The sequence below is a fragment of the Symphalangus syndactylus genome, chromosome 8 (assembly GCF_028878055.3).
Source record: "Symphalangus syndactylus isolate Jambi chromosome 8, NHGRI_mSymSyn1-v2.1_pri, whole genome shotgun sequence".
NCBI lineage: Eukaryota > Metazoa > Chordata > Mammalia > Primates > Hylobatidae > Symphalangus > Symphalangus syndactylus.
In genome coordinates this window covers 105,635,808-105,663,033 of record NC_072430.2, presented here as the reverse complement: position 1 = coordinate 105,663,033, position 27,226 = coordinate 105,635,808, and the positions used below count along the sequence as shown (strand labels likewise).

Sequence of the window (27,226 nt, the reverse complement as noted above, 5' to 3'; positions counted from 1 at the left end):
TGCCTATAATTCCAGCACTGGGGAAGCTGAGGCAGGAGAATCGCTTGAACCTCGGAGGTAGAGGTTTCAGTGAGCCAAGACCACGCCATTGCACTCCAGCCTAGGCAACAAGAGCAAAACTCTGTCTCAAAATAATAATAATAATAAATAAAATACGGCCATATTGATTGGTAGATGACCATTGTCCAAGCCCCTTGCATGTCCTCCTTGCCACCTTGGTTGCCCCAACTCCTCCCCTGGCACCCCCAGACCACCTCATGATTCAGCAACTAAGGGGTTAATGCCCGGCATGGAGGTGGGAGTGAGATCCTCCAGGACCTTGTTCCAACCCTGATTGATTATTCAATAGCCTTGTCTTACTGGTTGTTAAATATTTTGAGTATCACTCCCATGGGTGTTCAAAGAGAAAGGCCTTTATTTTTATTTTATTTATTTATTTATTTATTTATTTATTTTAGAGACAGGGTCTTGTGCTGTCACCCAGGCTGAAATGCAGTGGTGTGGTCATAGCACACTACAACCTCAAACTCCTGGCCTCAAGTGATCCTCCCGCACCACCTGCCAAGTAGCTGGGACTACAGGCACACTCCACCATACTAGACTACTTTTAAAATTTTTTGTAGATACAGAGTCTCGATATGTTGCCCAGGGTGGTCTCAAACTCCTAGCCTCAAGCGACTCTCCCACCTCAGTCTCTCAGAGTGTTGGGATTACAGACATGTGCCACCACACCTATGAGGCCTTTTTTCTTTTTTCTTAAGAGCAAAAGAATATATACCAAGACATTGTTTATCATGGGGAAGAAGAAAAGGAAACAACCACACGTTCATCAAAGATCATTGAAAATCTATGTAAAACCCCACTGAGTGACTGTATCACCCATACAATTTACCTCTGCTTTCTGGCTTTTGAATGCAAATGTTTAATATTATTTATAACATGGTAATGACGATTGCAACATTTTGGCAGTTTCATCTGTGAATCTCTTTTCTCTTTGTTTTTGTTTTTTGTTTTATTTCTTTATTTATTAAGACAGAGTCTTGTTCTGTCACCCAGGCTGGAGTGCAGTGGTGAAATCTCCGCTCACTGCAACCTCCACCTCCCAGGTTCAAGCAATTCTCCTGCCTTAGCCTCCTTAGTAGCTGGGATTACAGGCATGTGCCACCATGCCTGGCTAATTTTTGTGTTTTTAGTAGAGATGGGGTTTCGCCCTGTTGGCTAGGCTGGTCTTGAAGTCCTGGCGTCAAGTGATCCTCTCGCCTTGGCCTCCCAAAGTGGTGGAATTACAGGCATCAGCCACCGCACCATCTTTTTTCTCTTTGTTGAGCTATGCCAACCACTGTGATGAGCTGATTACAACCACCAAGTTTACTAGTCAGGTAAGAAATATTCATCAAATGCCCATTGTGGACAAGCCACTTTGCAAGGCTTAGTGGAGGTGTTGAGGCACAGAGAGCACTCCATAGTGGAGTCCTGGCCTTCAAGAAGAGAGAAGGCGTTGCTAGATGGGCCTGCCTTAGCCTCTCACTTCCTGCCCCATGGACTCCTGCTAAATCTCCCAAGTTCAAGGTTGGCTCCTTTCCTACAGGAAGCAGACACAAGGTTCTAAGCAGAAGCAGTTTCTTTTTTGCTACTGTTGTAGCCTTCTTTCAGACTCTCACCTGAATTCTAGCCCCTTGTATCATCATCTTCCCACCTGGGCACTCGATCCCATCTGCTTCTCTGACCTCATCTCCTTGACTTGGCCCTGACAGGCCCCCAAACCCAGTGGAGTATGGACAGTTATAAATGGTTGCCCTGTCACCTGCTCTTTAGGCCTTTGCTGTTTAGCCAGTCTCCTGGACTCCTTTCTAGCCCTGGACTCCTTTCTAGCCCTGACCTCTATTGCAGAAGACTCCCTAGTCCCAGGCCTCTGGCCCAGCCAACCCCTGCACACGCTGCCTTTCTTCCAAGGCCAGGTCTCTTGCCTTTGCTGCACTGCTCACTTAGCTCTCTTTCTGCCGACTCCTCTGCTGACTGCAAGCTCCCTGAGGGCAAGGTCCAACCAGCATCTAGCACAGGACTCACAGCACGAGCCTCTAAAGATTTGTACTGTTAAAGCAGCAGTTCCAAGTGAGTGAGTTTTAATATCCTCATATGTAAAACAGATTCAACCTTAAGGTCCTCTCTAGCTCTTAAGGTCATTAGACACCATCAGTGGGTTTCTCAAGCATCAGTCGTGTTAGAGAAAAAGGTCGATTTCATTTTTTCAGCAGGTTCTTAAGCAAATGTATTCCAGTGTAATATTGAAAACTAATCATAGACTTAGACATTTGAGTTAAATCTGCTATCGTTTTAATGCTTCTGTTAGGCCATTGATTCTTATAACATTTTTGGCATTTGTTTTTATTACTAATGAAATATCCACTGACATGGCCAGGCACAGTGGCTCGTGCCTGTAATCCCAGAACTTTGGGAGGCCGAGGCAGGAGGATCACTTGAGACCAGGAGTGCAAGATCAGCCTGGCCAACATGGCGAAACCCAGTCTCTACTAAAAACACAAAACTTAGCTAGGCATAGTGGTGGGCACTTGTAGGAGGCTGGAGGCCTACACCTACAGGAGGCTGAGGCAGGAGAATCACTTCAACCCAGGAAGCAGAGGTTGTAGTGAGCCAAGATTGTGCCACTGCACTCCAGCCTGGGTGACAGAGTGAGACTCTGAAAAGAAAAAAGAAAAGAAGAAAAGAGAAAAGAAATATCCACTGACATCATTTAAAAACCAACTAATGTTAAAAATTCATTAAAGAAAAGTCTCAATTTCTGCCCCATCCCCTAACCTGTCAGTTCTACTTCTCAATGTGCTCCTAGAGGCAATTATTTTCAACTCTGCTATCTATTTCTTTGGAATTTTACCTCATACTTCCAAATAATTTGTCTGTGCTCCGTATGTTAATTTTTCTTTCTGGTACAGCAGATGAGGATTTGGCTCTTATACATCCCCATTCCGCTCATTCTTCCCATGTAGTCACAGTTCACTTTTTGGCTAAGTCAATATTAAGTATTTACATTTGATACATATGAGTGTGTGCCATACTATGATTATGTTTACTTTCTCGTTCAGTATTTTTTAACCTGGAGTAATTGCACATTATATTTTCTTAGGTTTCTATGTTTCTATTGCCAATCCCTCACCCACACTCCCAAATGCTCTGGTTCCGGTTGCTCTGTAACAAAGTTACCACAAATTTAGTGGCTTAAACAACAATCTTATAATTCTGAAAGTCAAGGTCCAAAATGAGTCTCACTGAGCTAAAATCAAGAGGTCAGCAGAGCTGCATTCCTTCCGGAGGCTCCAGGGGGAATTCGTTTCCTTGCCTTTTCCAGCTTCTAGATGCTGCCCCAATTCCTTGGCCCCCGGACCTTTTCCTCAATCACTCCTACCTCTTCCTCCATTATCACATCTTCTCTGACTGATAATTCAGGTTAATCTCTCTATCTCAAGATCTTTCGTTTAATCCCAGCTGCTTTTGCCATGTAAGGTAACATAGTCACACTTTCCAGGGATTAGGACATGCAGCGTAGGGAAAGGGACGGTATTCATCCTACCATGTGCTCCTACACATCTACCAGCTGCCTGTCAATATCATCAGGTAATCTACCAGTTCCAAGTCCTGCACCCTCTGGGACCTCTGATGTGTGAATTGGCTCCATCTTATTCATCTGTGTCTTCGCAGGCACATAGGCTGTAGTGAGCTATGGTGAGAGCCCTAGTTACGATGCCGAACATGTACGGACATCCCTTGTGCAATCTTGTCTCCTCTTCCATTTTCTTGCTCTTGTGGAATTAAATCTCTTTTAATGCTGTACTCTAATTTTAGTTGGATTCTGGAAAAGAAAGAAGATAAGCCAGTGTGGTCAAGCCACCATGTTTATCTGATAGTTGTCTTTCATCAAGATTCTCATAATAGGGGTTTTGTTTTTATGGAGCCAGGGAAGGAGTTTCCACTCTGTAATTCAAGGAGGTAACCAGGAATGAGAAACAAGGAGATTCACTTGCACTGTAGCTCAAGCAGCAGAACTAATTTCCCAGGAAGTTCTGTGCAGAACTTGCTGTGGGAATTTCTCTTCCCTTCAGTGAGAACTGGTGTGGCCTGCTGGAAAGGAAGGAGCTTGGGAGTCAAGGGAGATTTGTGTTTGTTTCCAGCTCTGCAACTTGCTGCCGCTGTGACTTCTCTGAGTCTCAGTAGCTTCATCTATAGTATCAGCATAACAATAATTGAGCAGTTTTACCTAGCTCACAGCAAGGACTCGGTTATGGCAAATTTTATTTTATTTTATTTTATTTTTATTTTATCTTATTTTTTGAGAGGAAGTCTCACTCTCCACCCTGGAGAGTGCAGTGGCACCTCCAGGCTGGAGTGCAGTGGCACAGTCTCGGCTCACTGCAACCTCTGCCTCCCAGGTTCAAGCGATCCTCCCACCTCAGCCTCCTGAGTGGCTGGGACTATAGATGTGTGCCACCACGCCCGGCTAATTTTTGTATTTTTAGTAGAGACGGGGTTTCACCATGTTGGCCAGGCTGGTCTCAAACTCCTGACCTCAAGTGATCCATCTACCTCGGCCTCCCAAACTACTGGGATTACAGGCGTGAGCCACCATGCCCAGCCAGTTATGGCAAAGTTTAAATTGCTTTCAAGTCAAGTCTACTGAGTAGAAAGGGATGAGCTGTTAACCTATAGTCAAGACCCTGCACCAGATCAACAGCTTCTGGAATCTACCATTGTTCTTTGGTCCTCCCTGGGTTCTTCCCAATTCGTCCGTATTTTTGCTTTGATTCTAAATGGTTTAACCTTCTGCTGTTGTTTTTTGATTTCAGCAAGAGCCTACTGATCTAGCAGCCAAGACTGTCCCTGACCTTTGGCCATGTACCCCAACCCTCTCATCTATTGCACCTGCTGGGACCCCTGGAACTTGGGACCACGGAAGCTAATCAAGACCCCTCAACTACCACACAAGAACTCCACAGGGAGGTCTAAGTAAGAATTTTCTGGGATGGGTTAGGCACAGGGACCTTAGAATCCATTTGTAGCCTCATTTATTTCACAAGATTTCTAAAACAGCAAGTGTGGCAAGAAAATCCCAGGTGGGCCAGAAAGCCTCGCTTTTCCCAGCTTCCCTGCCAGCTGGTTGGCTGCACCCTCATCTTGCCAGCCCTGCCTGGGGTTTGCGCCATTTTAAATGAGGAAGTCTCAGTGTTGGTGCAACGGCAAAGTGCAGCTTCCAACCAAAGAGCCCTGATGGCAGCTGCTGCCTCCATGTGGGATAAAGAGCTTTGGGAACTGGGGGACAGACTCTTCCTGGGACAGTGAACAAGTGCCAGGGCCTTGGGCCTGAGTTTTAAAGGCCTCAGATTTTAAAGATTCCAGCTGTCAGATCGTGCATTCCAATTTTGGGTCACTATAGGGATGTACTTGATCTGGGAGTGTTTAAAAGGGTTTCCAAATTTCCAATGTTCTTGTTTTAGTTATTTGTTTTTCACTTTCAGGCCAACTCCTCTTCTACCAGCTCCAAAAAATCACAATTGCCTCCAACCAACAAAACCTGTTGTTTCCCCAAAGTAAGTATTGTTTTGTTTTGTTTTGTTTTTTGTTTTGTTTTGTTTTTGAGACGGAGTCTCACTCTGTTGCCCAGGCTAGAGTGCAGTGGCACAAGCTTGGCTCACTGCAACCTCCACCTCCCGGTCTCAAGCGATTCTCCTGCCTCAGCCTCTCGAGTAGCTGGGACTACAGGTGTGCGCACCACCATGCCCGGCTACTTTTTTGTATTTTAGTAGAGACGGGGTTTCACCACATTGCCCAGGGTGGTCTTGAACTCCTGAACTCAGGCGATCCACCCGCCTCGGCCTCCCAAACTGTTGGGATTACAGGTGTGAGCCACCACGCCCAGCAGTTTGTTTGTTTGAGATGGAGTCTTGCTCTGTCACCCAGGCTGGAGCGCAGTGGTGCCATCTTGTCTCACTCCAACCTCCACCTCTCTGGTTCAAACGATTCTCCTGCCTTAGCCTCCTGAGTAGCTGGGATTACAGACACCCATCACCATGCCCAGGTAATTTTTGTATTTGCAGTAACGACAGGGTTTCACCATGTTGGCCAGGCTGGTCTGGAACTCCTGACCTTAAGTGACCAGCCCTCGTCGGCCTTCAAAGTGCTGGGATTACAGTCGTGAGCCACTGAGCCTGGCCCTAAGTATTTTTATGTCCATGAGGCAGAAATGGTTTAAGGCATGTGAATAAAATAATCTCCCTCCCACCTGGCCTGACTTGAACTAATTGATGCCAGGGATGTTAGAGAATTGCCAGAATCGACCTTGATTTCTTGCAAACCTCAGATACTACATGTAGATTTTGGGGTCCTCTGCATCCACAGCTTCCAAAGTCATTGCATCATTTGATTCAAAGTCACTGTATCAACTGCTCTCCACAGGGGTACCCTCAATAACTGTTTTCTGCCCTGGAGCCCAAAGCTTGATGCGTGCTATTGTCACAGAGCCTTGGCGACCCTCCCATGCATTTAGGGTGGTGACTCACTCTTTAGCTGATTACTTTCCTGTGTCTAAGATTTTCTGTGGGTTGCATGTTGGTTTTAATCACAAATTAAAATTTTTACTCACATTTTACAAGCTTAGAAACACACCTTAGTTTTAGGTCTTTGTATGAATCCTTGTATTCCATTAATTTTTTTGGAAAATATTTATTGACCACCTATTATTTATTAGGCACTGTTTCAGGTGCTGGGAAAAGAGCCAGAAACACAATAAAGACTCCACTCTCTTGGCACTTATATTCTAGTGGGGAAGGGAGGGGAAGAGGACCATAAACTAGTTATTACATCCGAGGTTGGCAAGTGCTACATAGAAAAACAATGCAGGCAAAGTGGGTAGGGGCTGTGACGTTGGGGATACTTTATGTAGGGAGGTCAGGGTGAGTGCCTGTGTAAAGGGGACAAAAGGAGCCTCAATGATGCCTGGAGCAAGCACTCTTGGCAGAGGGACCAGCAAGTCCAAAGGCCCTGGGGCGGGAACTTGCTTGGCATGTCTGACCTCTTCCAGGAAGACAGAAGCCAGTGTGGCATGAGCAGAGCGAGTGAGCAGGGAGTGGTGGGAGATGAGCTCAAAGAAAGTAATGAGGTGATGGGTGTGGTGGGCAGAACAGTGACCCCCCTCCCAAGGACGTCTACACCCTAATACCTGGAGACTGTGAACATGTTATGTTACTTGCCAAAGAGTAAGGCTGCAGATGGAATTAAGGTTGCTAATCAGCTGACCTTGAGTTGGAGAGATTATCCTGGATTATCCCAGATTCCATGTAATCACAAAGGTCCTTCTTTGTACGTGAAAGAGGAGGTCAGAGTGTCAGAGTCAGAGAAGGAGCTGTGACAACAGAAGCAGAGGTCGGAGTGATGCAATTGCTGCTGGCAGGGCCGGGCGTGGTGGCTCATGCTTGTAATCCCAGCACTTTGGGAGGCCGAGGCGGGCGGATCATGAGATCAGGAGATCGAGACCACGGTGAAACCCCGTCTCTACTAAAAATACAAAAAATTAGCCAGGCGTGTTGGCGGGCGCCTGTAGTCCCAGCTACTCGGGAGGCTGAGGCACGAGAATGGCGTGAACCCGGGAGGCGGAGCTTGCAGTGAGCCGAGATTGCACCACTGCACTCCAGCCTGGGCGACAGAGCGAGACTCCGTATCAAAAAAAAAAAAAAAAAAAAAAAAAATTGCTGCTGGCTTTGGAGCTGAAGGGAAAGGCCACTGTGAACATATACACATATATGGTATTCATTTTATGTATAGCATTTATAAAGATTTGAATGAAAAACAAGTTTAACTTCAACATTTGTATCTTAATGGGATACATTTCATTATTTGGAACATTTGTTTATATAGAACATTTCATTCTCCAATAAAGAGAGTTCCACACAGTTCCCTGAATGGAGTGTGTGTGTGCCAGTGTGTGTGTAAGGGGGTGGCGGGGCGTGTCACCTGACTCACAGAGCCTTGACTCAGGGAGAATATGTAGGGGTCCCTCTAGCTGGTTTATGCTCCTCCAAAACAGAAGTTGCCCCAACATCATAAGACAAGTCTTTTGCCTCCTTGGGCAGGACCTTTTCATGAGCGCCCCCACTTTGGGGCCCTCAGGAGCCCGGCTTCAGTGAGTTCCCCGACTATCCTAGGGATCCCCTAAGAAGGTCAGGTCATAGAGCAGAGGTCAGATGGTGGTGGCCTCAGGGTTCAGCTCCTAAGCTTTGAACTTCTCTTTGCTTTCTGGTTACTTTCTGAGCATGTCTTTCTCTTGCAGAATGAAAATCCATTCAGCAAGGCAAGAAGAGAGCAATAAATCATTTTATGTGAGTAAAGGCAGGAAGAGGGTGGTGGGACTAAAATTTATTGAGCGCCTACCATGTGCAAGCGTGGACCCTTTACATTTTTAGACTTACCTTGTTGAATCTTCACAAAGATTCTGGGAGGATGTGCTGTTGTTATTGCACATTATGCATGGCAGGTAAGTGGAAGAACCATGAGTTGAACTCAGCTCAGCCAGATTCCAGAGTGGGCATTTAATTGCCACACTCTCCTACCTTGCACAAGGCAAACAGAGTGTCCCAGGGAAACTGGACATGACAGCTAGTCCAGACCAGTGAACAGCTCGTGCCCAGATGCAGGAAGTGCTCTGCTGACCTAGGGAACTCACGAAAGCTGGGGAGAGGCTGCTGGGACCCCTCAGGGGAGCAGGGACGGGAGGGCACTGGAGAAGGTGATGGGAACCAAACTCGAAGGATCTTGATGCCTGCCTGGGAGTGTGGGCCCAACCCTTCTGGTGTCTGGGAGCCTTTACTGGTCTGACGCAGGCACAGGACCAAGTAAGAGTTACATTTCAGAAAAAGCACCCTCTGGTGGGATGTAATTGGTACATTTTACTGTTTTCTGTGTTTATCTAGTTTCTTTCTTTCTTTTTTTTTTTTAGTTTTAGGTCTTTGAATGAATCTTTGTATTCCATTAATTTTTTTGGAAAATATTTATTGACCACCTATTATTTATTAGGCACTGTTTCAGGTGCTGGGAAAAGAGCTATGCAGTCCTTTAATGGTTAGGGAAAAAAATATACAAGCAAAAATATAATTGCCCTCTAGGTGGGGAGGAGGATGAACTGTGGGGGGAGCAAGATTGAAGGCAGAGAGGCCAGAGCCCAAGAGAAAGATGGTGGTGGCCTGGGGCCATCAGGCAAGGGTGTGGAGAGAGGAGGGTGACTCAGAGAGACATGAAGGAGGTGACAACAGCAGGGATCAAGGGGCTGCAGCGTGTGCTGCGCAGCTCTCAGAGCCCCAGCCTTGCCCTGGCCCAGGCCAGCAGAGGCCCTGCCCAGGTTTCTGACTTGGTGTCTAATGGGAGAAGGAGGAGGAAATGACATTTTGTTTGCAACCATCCTAGTCATTTTCTCATCTGTTGTTTTGTTTTTCCCTCACAAAAGCCCTTTGAGAAAGAGTTATTAACCCCACTTTCTGATAAGGAAACTGAGGCACAGAGATGCTGGATGGCTATTGTCTGGTGGCAGAGCCAAGATTTACTCAGGCCTCTGTGATTCCAAAACCTGAGCAGTTGCCGCATGCCCACCTCCTCTGGACTGTGGCCACGAGGGCAAACACAAGTTGGGGGCAGGAGCATCAAAGGCTTGCTTTGGCACAGAGCTCGAGAGGCCCCTAGGGACACCCAGGAGCCTACCAAGCATCAGATTTGAGTCGCAGAGATGTGAGGATGAGCTATAATGGGTGAAGGACCCAGAAGGGCTTGGACTCTGGAGTCCCAGGTCCCTGTTTTTAAAGATGTGAGTGAGGCAATAAGAGAAGATTTGGAAAAATCTCAGCACTCCCAAGTCTGCCATTTTATCTTACTTTCCCTTGATGCCTAGGAAGTGATCAACGTGTCACCTGGCTATCAACTTGTTCGGAATCGGGAACAGATTTCTGTCACCTTAGGGGATGAGATGTTTGATAGGAAAAAGCGGTGGGAATCAGAGATCCAAGACAAAGGCAGATTTTCCAGGTAATGCTGTTGTACCAACATGCAGTTACTTGGGGCTACTCCCGCACGGCTCAGCCTGGCCTCAGGGACAAGCCAAAGCTGCTATGCCCACACCCAGGCCACTGGTCCCTGCTCTGGAGGGGCCGCAAGGGCACCTCCCTCCTCGCCCCTGCTCCTGATGATGCGTCTCTCCACATCTGCCTCTCTGCTCTGATCCCATCCGTGAGCAGATCCAAGGGGCAGGATGAAGATTGAGAGTTATGTGATTGATCCCAAAGGATAGCAATTGTTCGTGGGGTGAGGAATAGATAGAATAGCCATAAATTAGTCTGAATTTGGGGCATGCAAATTAAGTAAAGTGAGGGTTTCTGGGAGGCTGGAGTGCACTTTTTTTTTTTTTTTTTTGAAACAGTCTCTCTCTGCCACCCAGGCTGGAGTTTAGTGGCACGATCTCAGCTCACTGCAACTTCTGCCTCCCAGGTTTAAGCGATTCTCACGCCTCAGCCTCTCGAGTAGCTAGGATTACAGGCCTACACCATGACGCCCAGCTAATTTTTATAGTTTTAGTAGAGATGGGATTTTGCCATATTAGTCAGGCTGTTCTCGAACTCTTGACCTCAGGTAATCCTCCCGCCTCAGCCTCCCAAAGTGCTGGGATTATAGGCGTGAGCCACCGTGCCCAGCCTCTTTTTCATTATGTCCAAAAATACTACTCAGCTCATGCCCCTGGGAGATGCAGTGTGGAAGGGTCTGGCCTGACTATCCTGTTAGCACAGCTGTCCTGTCTGTCTTCAGGCTCCATCCACTCTCTGTCCTCCAATGCCATATCAAGTATATCTCCATGTCTTTCTTTTTTCATTAACAGATGCAGATTCATCTCTACATCTTTTCATTTACCCTTTAATCTCTTATTCATATCTTCTTCTTCCCTGATATCCTGCCCACATTCAGGCATCTCACTTCTTAACTGCACTACTGAATGGCTCTCCAAGTGCCTCTTCCCTCAGGCTTATTTTGCTGTAAGAATTATTTTTTCAACACACAAGTCTAAAAGACCAACAATAGAACACACACACACACACACACACACACACACACATACAATCATCTACCTATCTGCTAGTGTATTGGCAGAATTCAACCGAACCGTTAGCAGTGGTTATATCTGGGAAGGGATTCAGGTTGGGGGTGAGTCTGAAGGCCCCTCAAGTTGAATGAGGCCATGCCATGGAGTCTCCCTGATCTGACCTGGCCCAGAGGGGCCAGACCCGAGTTCTTGTCTTCCCACCCAGGGGCATTCAGCCTCTGCTTTCTTTTCCCTGCTTATCCACAGCCCTCTGCAGGAAGAGAATGGGTCATGCACCTATAGTCAAGCTAGCACCGACAGCCACCTCTTGGCCTCACAAGGAAGTTGTCACCAGTTGTGCACAATAAAACACGATAACCTGTGCTTATTGTATTCCCCAGTAAAGCTGTGAGTGTTGTTTGTATTGAAGATTGTGTTCAAAAGATAGGGGCTCCCTATTATTCAACTTTCTCATGCCTTTTCTTTCTCTTACCCTTGAACTGTCTCCTCCTGTATCCCCTGTCTTGTTTTATCAGCCCACATTCTCTCTGTGCTCAGTTAGACATGGAAGGTGGTTGGCCAAAGAGGTCAAAGCATCATGCATTGAGGACTTCCTCTCAGCTCCACTGCACATGGCACCACCTGCTCCCTTGTCACTTTAGCCCAACCAGACAGAGCTAAATAATTTACAGATATTATGGCAGCCTTAGACCCAGAAACACAGAAAACCATGACCTGTGCTGAAAGCCACTCTCTTAAATACCCTCTTAGTCCCATCTCTGGCCCAATCCTTGTCTGTGGTTCACAGTCAGCATCAATCCTATTGTACATCTTCTAATTTCCTAATCATCTGAACTTCATCCTCTGTTTCAACTATCATTACCAAATCAAGGTCAAACTCTAATAAATTTCTGACATATTCTTATTAACCTTCTGTTTGGTAGGGCACCAAACCATCCTGTTCAAGTCTAGTGAGCTTACCCACAAGAGCCAGATCTGAGCCTCAACTGCCCTATTGCCAAATGCCTTCTGTAAGATCGTCCCTATCCCTCCACCCCCACCCCATAATGATAGAGCAGGTGCAGAACATGGCCAGCTCTCACCAGGCCAGCTCTCACTAGGCTAGAGTCAGTCATGCTCAGAGGCCTGAATGGCGTGGAATGGTAAGCTTTGTGGATGATAGAAGAATTACTTCTCCTACAGGACCAACATCATTTCTGACCTAGAAGAGCAAATCTCAGAGCTGACAGCAATAATTGAACAAATGAACAGAGACCACCAGTCTGCCCAGAAATTGGTGAGTGACCTTACATTAGCTAACATCTTCATGGATAAGATAAAAGTAATATTTTCGGATCACCTATATGCCAGGCAAAATGCTAAGCACTTTACTCATATGAGCCATGTTGTCCAGGTGACGGGACCCTAAAGATTGGACCGTGTCACTCAGTAGTATTTCTCTGACATCTTTATCTGTAATTCCAAGAATTCAAGTTCTTCCACAAGGTTTAACTCATTTATTTCCAGGAGCTCTCCAAGTACCTCTGTGTGTGTGCAGTGACACTGTCCTCCTCACAATAGTGTGCACTTGTTGTTTTCTGTCTGGCCTTTGTGGTGCAATTAAGTTTCAGAGCTTGTGAGGCTCTCACTAAGAACACCAGCGCACTCAATGTCCAGGGCTTACTCTCTGACTGTTAAAGCTGTCCACACATCAGAATCTGCAGATGTCATTTGACACTCTTTGTGATTCCTGAGGATTTCAGTGACACCTTTTTAGCTTTTACCATCTGTTTCATCTGGTGACTTCTTCCTCGCCTCAAGCAGGTGTGCCTGTTGGCCTGGCCTGGAGTGACAGCCAGTGCTGTGTTCAGAAATATCCTCCCCAGGGTTGTGGAACCCCGCCCCATCTGGGAGGTTTTACTTCCCAGAAGGCAGCCTCTCACCCTCTGATATGTCCCAGACGTGTCTGAATCCTGCAGTGACCCAGCTTATGACTTAGGCTGGGTCCTATCCTGAGACCACCCTCCTCCGCCCACCAACTATTGATTCATTACCTTATTTATCTGAAAACACTGCCAAGTTTATGGTCTCCTTCTATAGAAAGGAAACTGAGGCTCAGGGAAGTTAAATAATTTGCATATGATCACTCAACTGAACAGTGGTAGATCATTGGACAAAATGAACATTTTAAGTCACAGGCACAGATCCTGCTGAAGACATATTTAGAGACTATTTCCATGAAGGGATCCTAGATTGTGTTACTGAAAATACTGCCATTTGTGAACATGCTATTTGTTGTCTGGCCCTGTGGAAGGGAGTAGTGTTGGCTGACCCTGGGCTGTTCTCTGTCTGTCAGAGTGGCTCTGCTGACCACTTGTTGTGTGACACAGTCCCTGGCTTCTCCCCAGTAGTCAGAGAGGTACAAGGACAAGCCGTAAACCCTTGTCCTAGCTGACAGTGGTCAATGACTGATTTGAAGTATTGATTTATCCTGAGACACTGGCCAGAGGATCTGGCATGTTAGAATGAAGTATCACCTGAAAGTGAGCAAATCCTGCCTGCTAGAATGGAACTATACTGTCAACAAGGATTAACACTAGATTTTAAGTTCCTTGAAGGCAAGATCTGAGTCTTAGTCCTCTTTGGCTCTTCCAAGCCAAGGCTTTTGTTCAATAAATGATTGCTCAATTGGATTACATATCCAGAAATCTGAAGGCCATGATGCAACAGAGATGATGGTCTAGCACAGGAGACCAGACGTACCCAAAAAAAATAGTCAGTGAAAGAGATGCACCAACATTATGAACTGAATAAGTACAAAACAACATAGAGCAAGGCACAAATTGTTCTGTTCCCTTATTAATAATGTGCTCTCTGGCACTGCAGAGCACAGTGGAAGAGGGGTGGGAAGGGGGCTGTGCCCCATGAATTGGAAGGTGGCTGTGCCCCATGAATTGGAAGGCTTTTCAGAAGGTGCAGATTAGAATGGGATGGGGTCCTCAGTCCTGTGTTGTTGACGCTGATTTTGTTTCCAGCTCTCCAGTGAAATGGATCTCCGCTGTGCTGAGATGAAACAGAACTTTGAAAACAAGAACAGGTACACTTTCTGGCATGGACCGTTGTGTGTGTTGATGGCTCTAAGGCTCCTGCGTCCTTTGCAGGATTTTAGTTCACTGGGACTTCAGATAGTTCCAAATGGAGTTGGCAGATGAAGGGTGGGGGAGATGAACAAGACACGTGTCTTTGAGGAGCAGAATGGCTTGATTCAAAGCCACTAAAATAAGCCACAAAGAAAGTTATTACTGCTTTTACATTTTATCATCCAATCCTTTCATTTCAATTATAATCTCCCTTTTTGTTGGTTACTGAGAAGAGTCATTTTTGTTCTCTATGAGATTTCTGTGATAAATAACTGTTATTCTCAGCCAAGACTCCTCCTCCACCATCTCCTTGTTCTTCTCTTCTTCCTCCTCTTTTTCTTTGTCTCACCTCTACGCTCCCTGGCTGCTAGGTCAGGGCCTCAGCAAAATAGGAAGAAGGTATAAGAGAATCAGGAACAAAGTCAAATCAAGAGAAAATTAAAAGGAGTCCAAATACAGAGAGATAGAGAATAGAACATGGTTACCATGGTCCAGTAGGAGGAAGAAAATGGGGAGACGTTGATCAAATGATACAATGTTGCAAATATGTAGGGTGAACAAGTCCAAAGATATAATGTAATAAATGAAAGCTATAGTTAATAATAATGTATGATATTAAGAACTGTTGCTAAATGAGTTTATAGCTGTTCTCACCACAGGGGGAAAATGGTTAACTAAGTGAAATGATGGATATGTTAATTTATTCCACTCTAGTAACCTTTTTACTATATGTGTATAGTAATCTCCACTGTTGTAACCATTTGTGTATATATATATATACGTACATATAAACTCTACCTGTATATATATGCTTGTGTAGTGTGAATGTATATATATAGTAAAAATTATGTGTAGTATATATATAGTATAATGGTTACTATAGTAGAGATTCATATATATATATGATTTATATATATATATATGAATCTTATGACATCATGTTGTATACCTTAAATATACACAATAAAATTTATTTTTAAAGGAGTTTTCTTATGTGTATGGGTGAAGATAATCCTACATCCCCTTTCAGGCTACTTGCTGCACACCAGAGCAGCCTTAGAAATCCTGGTGGAGAGATAGCACTCTTAGTTGAGTCATAGCCATTTATACATTTATTTATCTATAGACTTTATCTGTTAGAGCAGTTTTAGGTTTACAGCAAAAATGAGGAGAAACTACAGAGAGTTCCTGTGCACCCACTGCTAATCAAATTCAATCAAATTAAACTCAAAGATAAGTACACCAAGACACATAATAATCAAACTATCAAAAATCAAAGACAAAGCAAAAATTCTGAGAGCATCAGAAGGTAAGAAACACATCACATACAAAGGAGTGCCAATACAATTGTAATTTCTCAACAGAAACCCTGCAGGCCAGGAGTCAGTGTGATGATGTATTAAAAGTGCTGAATGAAAAACCTGCCTACCAAGAATACCTTAGCAAAGCTGTCTTCCCCAGTTGAGGGAGAAATAGAAACTTTCCCAAACAAAAATTAAGGGAGTTCATTACCACTATGCCTGCCTTACAGAAATTGCAAAAGGAAGTTTTAAAAACTGAAACAGAAAGCTGCTGATAACATGAAACATATGAATGCACAACACTCAATGGTATAAGCAAAATAGAGTCATACTCAGAATACTTTAGAACTGTGATGATGGGATGTAAGACAATTTTATCCCAACATGAGGGTAAAAACACAAAACTATTAATAACAACTATAGCTAAAATAAATTTTCAATGATACACATTATAAAATGATATCAATTCTGACATCAAAAACAAAATGTTAGGGAGGGAGTAAAACTGTTGAGTTATTGCTTGCAATTAAACTTGTTATCAGCGTGAGATAGCTTATTATAAGAACAAGATATTCTAACTAAGTTCATGGTAACCACAAAGATAAAAATCTTTAGCAGTAGCACAACACAAAAATAGAAATGATTCAAAGCATACACTACAAAAAACATCAAACCACAAAAGAAGAGAGCAAGAGAGGAAGAAAGAATCTACAAAACAACAAAACAAAAATTAATAAAATAGCAGTAGTAAGTCCTTACCTATTAATAATTACCTTGGATGTAAATGGATTAAATTCTCTGATTAAAAAAATATAATGCGTTAATGGATTTTTTAAAAACAAGAACCAACTATATGCTGCCTACAAGAGACTCATGTTACCTGTAAGGCACATGAGCACTCCTCCCAAGGTCTGAGATTAAGCCCACTCAACCTGCCGCTACCACCATTGCTGGCACCTACCTGCATGCACCACCTATGGGCCTGAGGACAGGACCACCCAACTTCTCATAGCCATTGCCAACACCAGTGAGTACTACTTGGGTCCTAGAGGGTTGTCCCACTATTGCTACTGCCATCAGCCACAACACACCCACTGCCAATGGGTCTGTGAACCTACCTACCTGCCCAGCCCATAGCTGCCATTCCTGACACCTGAAAAAGCCACTAAAAGGCCCAAGAATTGGCCTGCCTGAACTCACTAATACTTAATGCCAGCATATGCCACCCTGGGGCCCAAAGATAGGCACACTTATAATATTAGAATAAAACTGGAAATCAATAACAAGAAAAACTTTGGAAACTATACAAATGCATGGAAATTAAACAGCATTCTCCTGAATGACCAATAGAACAATGAAAAAATTAAGATGGAAATAAAAATTTCTTGAAACAAAAAAAAATTGAAATACAACATACCAAAGCCTGTGGGATACAGCAAAAGCAGTGCTAAGAGGGAAGTTTATAGCAATAAACACCTACATCAAAAAAGTAGAAAGATTTCAAATAAACAATCTAACAATGAAGGAATTGGAAAACCAAGCCCAAAATTAGTAGAAGAAAAGAAGTAATAAAAATCAGAGCAGAACTAAATGAAATAGAAACTAAAAAAAAATACAAATGGTCAGCAAAAAAACAGTTTCTTCAAAAAGATAAACCAAATTGATAAACCACTAGCTAGACTAGCCAAAAAAAGACAAGAGAAGACCCAAATAAAATCAGAAATGAAAAAAGAGACATTACAACTGATGCCACAGAAATACAAGAAATCATCAGAGACTATTATGAACAACTATAACACTAACAAACTAAAAATCCTAGCAAAAACAGATATATTCCTGAAAACATAAAATCTAACAAGATGAATCAGGAAGAAATTGAAAATTATTCAAGACCAGTGATGAGTAGCAAGGTTGAATCAGTAATAAAAAGTCTCCCAACAAAGAAAAGCCCAGGACCAGATGGATTCACTATCAAATTCTACCAAACATATAAAGGAGAACTAATAGCAATCTTCCTCAAACTATTCAAAAAAATTTGAAGAGGAGGAAATTCTCCCTTACTTATTCTGTGAGGCCAGCATTACCTTAATACCAAAGTCAGATGACAATACAACAACAGGAAAAAGAAAACTATGGATCAATATCTCTGATGAACACAGATGCAAAAATCTTCAACGAAATACTAGCAAACCAAATCCAACAATACATCAAAAATATAATACACCATGACCAAGTGGGACTTACATCAGCAATGCAAGGATGGTTCAGCATATGAAAATCAATAAACATTATATATAACATCAACAGAATGAAGGACAAAAATCATGTGATCATCCCAATAGATGCAGAAAAAGCATTTCATAATAGTCAACATTCCTTCATGATTAAAAAATAAAACCTTTCAACAAGCTAGATATAGAAGAAACATACCTCAACATAACAAAGGCTATATATGACAGATCTGCAGCTATCATCATACTGAATAGGGAAAAGTTGAAAACTTTTCCTCTAAGAATTGGAACAAGGTAAGGATGCCTACTTTTACCGCTCCTATTCAATATAGTACTGGAAGTCCTAGCCAGAGCAATCCCGCAAAAGAAAGAAATAAAAGGCATCCAAATTGGAAAAGAGGAAGCCAAATGATCTCTCTTTGCTGAAAATCATGATCTTATATATGAAAATCACAAAAAAACTCCATCCAAAAACTCTTAGAACTAATAAACAAATTCAGTAAAGTTGCAGAATATAAAATCAACATACCAATATCAGTTGCATTTCTGTACACCAACAATGAAATAGCCAAAAGAGAAATCAATAAGGCAATAACATTTACACTGGCTACAAAGCATAAAATAAAATATCTAGGAATGAATTTACCCAAAAAGGTGAAAGACCTTTAGAAGGAAAACTACAAAACACAGATGTAAGAAATTGAAGAGGACACAAACAAATGGAAAGACATTTCACCCATGCTTATGGACTGGAAGAATTAATATCACCAAAATGGCCATGCTGCCCAATGCAATCCCTAAATTACCAATGTCACTTTTCACAGAAATAGAAAAAATAATTCTAAAGTTCATATGGAACAAAAGGTGAGCCAGAATAGCCAAAGCAATCCCATGGGGAAAAAAAAAATCTGGAGTTATCACATTACCTGACTTCAAAATATATTACAAGACCAGGCATGGTGACTCACACCTGTAATCCCAGCACTTTGGGAGGCCAAGGCGAGAGGATGGCTTGTGTCCAGGAGTTTCAGACTAGCCTGCACAACATAGCGAGACACCATCTACACAAAAGATTAAAAATTAGGCAGGTATTATGGAGTGTGCCTGGAGTCCTAGCTACTTGGGAGGCTGAGGTGGGAGGATCACTTGAGCCCAGATGGGCAAGGCTGCAGTGAGCTATGATCATGCCACTGCACTCCAACTGCACTCCTTGATATAGATCAAGGCTATCATAACCAAAATGGCATGGTATTAGTATAAAAATAGACACATAAACATAAAGCATGGAACAGAATAGAGAATCCAGAAATAAATTCATATAATTACAGCCAACTGATCTTTGACAATGCTGTCAAGAACATACACTGGGAACAGGGCACCCTCTTCAATAAATGATGCTGGGAAAACTGAATAACCATATGCAGAAGGGTGAAACTAGACCCCTATCTCTCATCATATACAAAAATGAACTCAAGATGGATTAAAGTCTTAAATGTAAGATCCAAAGCTATAAAAATACTAGAAGAAAACCTAGGGAAAAGTCTTCAGGACATTGGTCTAGGCAAAGATTTTATGACCAAGACTTTGAAAGCACAGGCAACAAAAACAAAAAATGACAAATGAGACTATATTAAACTAAAAAGCTTCTACACAGCAAAAGAAACCATCAACAGAGTCAAGAGACATACTCTTAAATGGGAGAAAATATTTGCAAACTACTTGTTTGACAGAGGACTCAAACAATTCAACAGTAAAGCAAACACAAATTCATTTAAAATGGGCAAAGGACATCAGTAGACATTTCTTAAAGGAAGACATACAAATAGCCAACAAGTATGTGTTCAACATTACTAATCATCAGGGAAATGTAGAGCAAAAACACAATAAGATATAATCTTACACCAGTTAGAATGGCTATTATAAAAAGACAAAAAATAACATATATTGACAAAGATGTGGAGAAAAGGGAACTCTTATATACTGTTGGTGGAAATGTAAATTAGTATAGCCATTATGGAAAACACTATACAGATTTCTCAAAAAATTAAAAATATGAACCAGCAGTTCAACTACTGGATATTTCTTCAAAGATTGTGGAGAACAGGAAATGCTATACACTATTGGTGGGGATGTTAATTAGTTCAGCCACTGTGGAAAGCAATTTGGAGATTTCTCAAAGAACTTGAGACAGAACTACCATTTGACCCAGCAATCCCATTATTGGGTGTATTATACTCAAAGGAATGTAAATCATTCTACCAAAAGGACACATGCATGTGTATGTTCATCACACCACTAGAAACAGTAACAAAGATATGGATCAACCTAGATGCCCATCAGTGGTGGACTGGATAAAGAAAATGTGGTATATGTACACCATACAATACTACACAGCCATAAAAAAGAACAAAATCATGTCCTTTGCAGCAACATGGATGCAGCTGAAGGCCATTATCCTAAGCGAATTATCACAGGAACAGAAAACCAAATACTGCATATTTTCACTTATAAGTGAGAGCTAAACATTATGTACACATAGATACAAAGAAGAGAGCAACAGACGGTGGGGCCTACTTGAAGGTGGAGGTTGGGAGGAGAGTGAGGGTTCAAAAACAACCTATCAGCTACTATGCTCACTACCTGGGCAATGAAATCATTTGTACACCAAACCCCAGTGATGTACAATTTACTTATGCAACAAATATATACATGTAAATGTACCCCTAAACCTAAAATAAAAATGGAAAAAGAAAAAAATTAGTAGCATTTCTATACACTAATAGTTAACTATCTAAAAAAGAAATTAAGAAGACAATTCTATTTATACCAGCTTAAAAAATAAGATACCTAGGAATAAATTTAACCAAGGAAGTAAAAGATTTCTACACTGAAAATTATGAAGCATCGATAAAATAAATTGAAGAAGAAGCAAATAAATGGAAAGATATTCCATGTTCATGTATTGGAAGAATTAATATTGTTTAAATGATCATACTACCCAAAGCATTACACAGATTTAATGCAATCCCTATCAAACTACCAAAAATATTCTTCACAAAAATAGAACAAATAATCTTAAAATTCATATGGAACCACAAAGTCCCCAAATAGCCAAAATGATCCTGAGCAAAAATAACAAAGCTAAAGGCACCTGATTTTAAATTATACTACAAAGCTATAGTAACCCAAACAGCATGATACCGGCATAAAAAAACAGACACATAGACCAATGGAATAGAATAGAGGCCTATAAATAAATTTATACACCCATAGCCAACTGATTTTTGACAAAGTTGCCAAGAACACACACTGGGAAAAAAGATAGCCTTTTCAATAAATGGCTTTTAGTCAAATTAAAAGAAGTAGATAAAACAGAGATCTCAAAGAAGCTAATATTACACCTCACAAAACTAGGAAAGAAGAACAGAATAAGCCCAAAGTATGCTGAAGAAAGAAAATAATAAAGATCAAAGCAGAAATAAATGAAATAGAGACTAGAAAAACAATATAAAATATCAGTGAAACTAAGAGTTGTTTTTTGAAAAGATAAAAGCAACAAACCTTTAGCTAAACTAAGAAAAAAATAGAGAAGACTCAAATAAATAAGATGAGAAATGAAAGAGAAGACATTACAACTGATATGACAAATACAAAGGATCATAAGAGACTACTGTGAACATTTATATGTCAATGAATTGGATAACCTGGAAGAAACTGATAAATTTCTAGACACATAAAACCTGCCAAAACTTAATCATAAAAACAATAGAAAATCTGAACAGACCAATAAAGATGATATTGAATAAGTAATAAAAACCTACCATCCAAAAAAAACCCAGACCTGGTGCCTTTACTGCTTAATTCTACCTGACATTTAAAAAAAGAACTAACATCAATTCTCAAATTCTTCTAAAAAAATGAAGAGGTGGAAGGACTTTCACATGATTTTGTTTTTAGCTTTTTTCTTTTTTTTTTTTTTAGACAGAGTTTCACTCTTGTTGCCCAGGCTGGAGTGCAATGGTACGATCTCAGCTCACCACAACCACCACCTCCTGGGTTCTGGGTTTAAGCGATTCTCCTGCCTCAGCCTCCTGAGTAGCTGGGATTACAGGCATGCACCACCACGCCTGGCTAATTTTGTATTTTTAGTAGAGATGGGGTTTCTCCATGTTGGTCAGGCTGGTCTTGAGCTCCCGACCTCAAGTGATCTGCCTGCCTCAGCCTCCCAAAGTGCTGGGATTACAGGCATGAGCAACGCACCCAGCCCTTTCACACTATTTTTATGAGGCCAGCATGACTCTGATACCAAGTCAGACAAGCACATTATGAGAAAATAAAATTACAGGCCAAAATCCTTAATGAACTTAGATACAAAAATCCTTAATTAAATATTAGCAAACAGAATTCAACAACATATTAAAAGGATCATCCACCATGATCCAGTGAGATTTATCCCCTGGGATCCAAGAATGGTTGGACACACACAAATCAATAAATGTGATACCTCACATTAATAGAATGAAGGACAAAACCATATGAACAGACATCTCTCAAAAGAAGACATTTATGCAGCCAAAAGACACATAAAAAAATGCTCATCATCACTGGCCATCAGAGAAATGCAAATCAAAACCACAATGAGATACCATCTCACACCAGTTAGAATGGCCATCATTAAAAAGTCAGGAAACAACAGGTGCTGGAGAGGATGTGGAGAAATAGGAACACTTTTACACTGTTGGTGGGACTGTAAACTAGTTCAACCACTGTGGAAGTCAGTGTGGCGATTCCTCAGGGATCTAGAACTAGAAATACCATTTGACCCAGCCATCCCATTACTGGGTATATACCCAAAGGATTATAAATCATGCTGCTATAAAGACACATGCACACGTGTGTTTATTGTGGCACTATTCACAATAGCAAAGACTTGGAAGCAACCCAAATGTCCAACAACGACAGACTGGATTAAGAAAATGTGGCACATATACACCATGGAATACTATGCAGCCATAAAAAATGATGAGTTCATGTCCTTTGTAGGGACATGGATGAAGCTGGAAACCATCATTCTCAGCAAACTATCGCAAGGACAAAAAACCAAACACTGCATGTTCTCACTTATAGGTGGGAATTGAACAACAAGAACACATGGACACAGGAAGGAGAACACCACACACCGGGGCCTGTTGTGGGGTGGGGGGAGGGGGGAGGGATAGCATTAGGAGAAATACCTAATGTTAAATGACGAGTTACTGGGTGCAACACACCAACATGGCACATGTATACATATGTAACTAACCTGCACGTTGTGCACATGTACCCTAAACTTAAAGTATAATAAAAAATAAATAAACAAATAAATCCAATTAAAAAATGGGTAAGGGACCTGAATAGATATTTCTCAAAAGAAGACATACAAATGGCCAACAGACATATGAAAAAATGCTCAATATTGCTAATCATTAGAGAAATGCAAATTAAAACCATAGTGAGTTATCTCACATCTATCAGAATAGCTATTATCAAGAAGGTGAAAGATAACAAGTGTTGAAGATGTGGAGAAAAGGGAACACTTACAAAGTGTTAGTGGGATTGTAAATTAGTATGGCCATTATGGAAAACTGTATGGAGGTTGCTCAAAAAACTAAAAAATAGAAATACCATATGATCCAGCAATCCCACTTCTGGGTGCTTAACCAAAATATTTGAAATCAGTTTGTTGAGATGTCTGTATTCCCATGTTCAATTCAGTACTATTAACAACATCCAAGCTATGGAATCAACTTAAGTGTCCATCAGTTGACAAATGGATAAAGAAAATGTGGTAGCTTTCCTTCCTTCCTTCCTTCCTTCCTTCCTTCCTTCCTTCCTTCCTTCCTTCCTTCCTTCCTTCCTTCCTTCCTTCTTTTCTTTTCTTTTCTTTCTTTCTTTCTCTCCCTCTGTGGCCCAGGCTGCAATCTACTCGGCTCGCTGCGGCCCGCACCGCGGACTGCCTGGGACTGCCTGCGCGCGCCACCGCTGCCTGCTTTTTCTCCTTTGGCTGCAGGCACGCGTTCGCCATGTTGGCCACGCTGGTCGCCAGCTCCTGACGCCGAGTGCTCTGCCCGCCTCAGCCTCCCGAGGTACTGGGACTGCAGACGGAGTCTCGCTCACCCGGTGCTCGGTGCTGCCCGGGCTGGAGTGCGGTGGCGTGGTCTGGCCTCGCGGCAGCCTCCGCCTCCCAGCCGCCTGCCTTGGCCTACCAGGGTGCTGGGATTGCAGCCCCTGCCCGGCCGCCGCCCCGTCTGGGAGGTGGGGAGCGTCTCTGCCCGGCCACCCATCGTCTGGGAAGTGAGGAGCGCCTCTGCCCGGCCACCCATCATCTGGGAAGTGAGGAGCGCCTCTGCCCGGCCACCCCGTCTGGAAAGTGAGGAGCGCCTCTGCCCGGCCACCCATCGTCTGGGAAGTGAGGAGCGGCTCTGCCCGGCCACCCATCGTCTGGGAGGTGAGGAGCGCCTCTGCCCAGCCACCCATCGTCTGGGAGGTGAGGAGCGTCTCTGCCCGGCCACCCATCGTCTGGGAGGTGAGGAGCGCCTCTGCCCGGCCACCTATTGTCTGGGAGGTGAGGAGCGCCTCTGCCCGGCCGCCCCGTCCGGGAAGAAGTGAGGAGCGCCTCTGCCCGGCCGCCCCGTCCGGGAAGAAGTGAGGAGCACCTCTGCCCGGCCGCCCCGTCTGGGAGGTGAGGAGCTCCTCTGCCCGGCCACCCATCGTCTGGGAGGTGAGGAGCGCCTCTGCCCGGCCACCCATCGTCTGGGAGGTGAGGAGCGCCTCTGCCCGGCCACCCATCGTCTGGGAAGTGAGGAGCGCCTCTGCCCGGCTGTCCCGTCTGGGAAGTGAGGAGCGCCTCTGCCCGGCCACCCATCATCTGGGAAGTGAGGAGCGCCTCTGCCCGGCCACCCCGTCTGGGAAGTGGGGAGTGCCTCTGCCCAGCCGCCCCGTCTGGGAAGTGAGGAGCGCCTCTGCCCGGCCACCCATCGTCTGGGAAGTGAGGAGCGCCTCTGCCCGGCCACCCATCATCTGGGAGGTGAGGAGCGCCTCTGCCCGGCCACCCATCGTCTAGGAGGTGAGGAGCGCCTCTGCCCAGCCACCTATCGTCTGGGAGGTGAGGAGCGCCTCTGCCCGGCCGCCCCATCTGGGAGGTGAGGAGCGCCTCTGCCCGGCCACCTACCGTCTGGGAGGTAAGGAGCGCCTCTGCCCGGCCACCCCGTCTGGGAGGAAGTGAGGAGCGCCTCTGCCCGGCCACCCCGTCCGGGAGGAAGTGAGGAGCGCCTCTGCCCGGCCGCCCCGTCTGGGAAGAAGTGAGGAGCGCCTCTGCCCGGCAGCCCTGTCTGGGAAGAAGTGAGGAGCGCCTCTGCCCGGCCGCCCCGTCTGGGAAGTGAGGAGTGCCTCTGCCCGGCCGCCCCGTCCGGGAAGAAGTGAGGAGCGCCTCTGCCCGGCCGCCCCGTCTGGGAAGTGAGGAGTGCCTCTGCCCGGCCGCCCCGTCCGGGAAGAAGTGAGGAGCGCCTCTGCCCGGCCGCCCCGTCTGGGAAGTGAGGAGCACCTCTGCCCGGCCTCCCCGTCCGGGAAGAAGTGAGGAGCGCCTCTGCCCGGGTGCCCCATCCGGGAAGAAGTGAGGAGCGCCTCTGCCCGGCCGCCCCGTCTGGGAAGAAGTGAGGAGAGCCTCTGCCCAGCCACCCATCGTCTGGGAAGTGAGGAGCGCCTCTGCCCGGCCACCCATCGTCTGGGAAGTGAGGAGCGTCTCGGCCCGGCCGCCCCGTCTGGGAAGTGAGGAGCGCCTCTGCCCAGCCGCCCCGTCTGGGAAGTGAGGAGCGCCTCTGCCCGGCCACCCATCGTCTGGGAATTGAGGAGCGCCTCTGCCCGGCCACCCATCGTCTGGGAAGTGAGGAGCGCCTCGGCCCGGCCACCCCGTCTGGGAAGTGAGGAGCGCCTCTGCCCAGCCGCCCCGTCTGGGAAGTGAGGAGCGCCTCTGCCCGGCCACCCATCATCTGGGAAGTGAGGAGCGCCTCTGTCCGGCCACCCATCGTCTGGGAAGTGAGGAGTGCCTCTGCCCGGCCACCCATCGTCTGGGAAGTGAGGAGCGCCTCTGCCCGGCCACCCATCGTCTGGGAAGTGAGGAGCGCCTCTGCCCGGCCACCTATCGTCTGGGAAGAAGTGAGGAGCGTCTCTGCCCGGCCGCCCCGTCTGGGAAGTGAGGAGCGCCTCTGCCCGGCCGCTCCATCTGGGAGGTCTACCACGGAGGCCAGAAGCAATGTGGGGGCTGGACGTGGTGGCGCACGCCTGTGGTCCCGGCACTCTGGGGGGCGAGGCGGGTTGATCACTTCGGGCTAGGAGTTCAAGACCAGTCTGGCCAACTTGGCGAAACATGAAAAATACAACAGACAAACCAACCAACCAACTCAGTGACAACAAAACAGGTCTACCCTGGAGTCGTACTCTAATTTTTTCTATTTTCCTCCCTTTCTGATCCTTTATCCCACTTTCTTTTTCTTCCTCTTCCTTCTCCCTCTTCTTTGTCAAATAGAGGATTGAGTTATTATCACTGATCCATATAAAGTCCCTCTCTCATTTATTTTAACTCCCACCCCCCATTTCTATTCCCCGACTTCCCATGTGCAACCTTCCTAATATGTTTGATATGCATCTTGTTTGTATATATTTTTAGAAAATGTTTATTGTTTTTGTGTGCAAAAAAAATTAATAAAAAAAAGATTTTACTTCAATTTTTAAATATAAACTAAGGAAAGGAGCCACTAATTCAATCTATCAGGTACAAAGCACCTGTATTCATGTTCTATTGCTATACAATAAATCACCACTAATTTAGTGGCTTAAAACAACACTTAAAAAAAAAAAAAAGAAAGAAAATGTGGTATATACATAAAATGGAATGCTATTCAGCCTTTAAAAAGAAGGAAATTCTGGCATTTGTGACAACATGGATGGAACTGGAGAGCATCATGCTAAATAAAATAAACCAGGCACAGGAAGACAAATACCACAAATCCCCACATATAGTGGGATCTGAAACAATCAAACTCATAGAAACAGCAAGTAAAATGGTGGTTAGAGAGGCTAGGGGGTGGGGGGAATAGGGAGATGATGGTCAAAGGGTACATAATCTCAATTAGGCAGGACAAGTATGGGATTTTCTTAGATCTATTGCACAGAGTAGTAAATATAGTTAACAATAGAGTATTGGACATTTCAAAATTGCTAAGAATAAATTTCAAATGTTCTCATTGAAAAAACTTTTAGGCTGGGCGCAGTGGCTCACGCCTGTAATCTCAGCACTTTGGGAGGCCGAGGCGAGTGGATCACCCGAGGTCACGAGTTCAAGACCAGCCTGGCCAACATGGTGAAAACCCATCTCTGCAAAAATACAAAAATTAGTTG

General features: G+C 44.4%; 1 protein-coding gene across 1 annotated transcript in view; it reads left to right on the top strand.

Annotated features, from left to right (window-relative positions):
• Positions 1 to 27,226, top strand: part of FLACC1 (flagellum associated containing coiled-coil domains 1) — a 77,440-nt gene that overhangs the window by 4,436 nt on the left and 45,778 nt on the right. Inside the window, exons 2-7 of the mRNA XM_055290221.2 lie at positions 4,857 to 5,016; positions 5,526 to 5,597; positions 8,333 to 8,381; positions 9,941 to 10,074; positions 12,323 to 12,416; positions 14,155 to 14,216. Of these exons, the coding sequence (XP_055146196.1) occupies positions 4,904 to 5,016; positions 5,526 to 5,597; positions 8,333 to 8,381; positions 9,941 to 10,074; positions 12,323 to 12,416; positions 14,155 to 14,216 (524 nt within the window). The 5' untranslated portion in view covers positions 4,857 to 4,903. The remainder of the gene's footprint in view (positions 1 to 4,856; positions 5,017 to 5,525; positions 5,598 to 8,332; positions 8,382 to 9,940; positions 10,075 to 12,322; positions 12,417 to 14,154; positions 14,217 to 27,226) is intronic.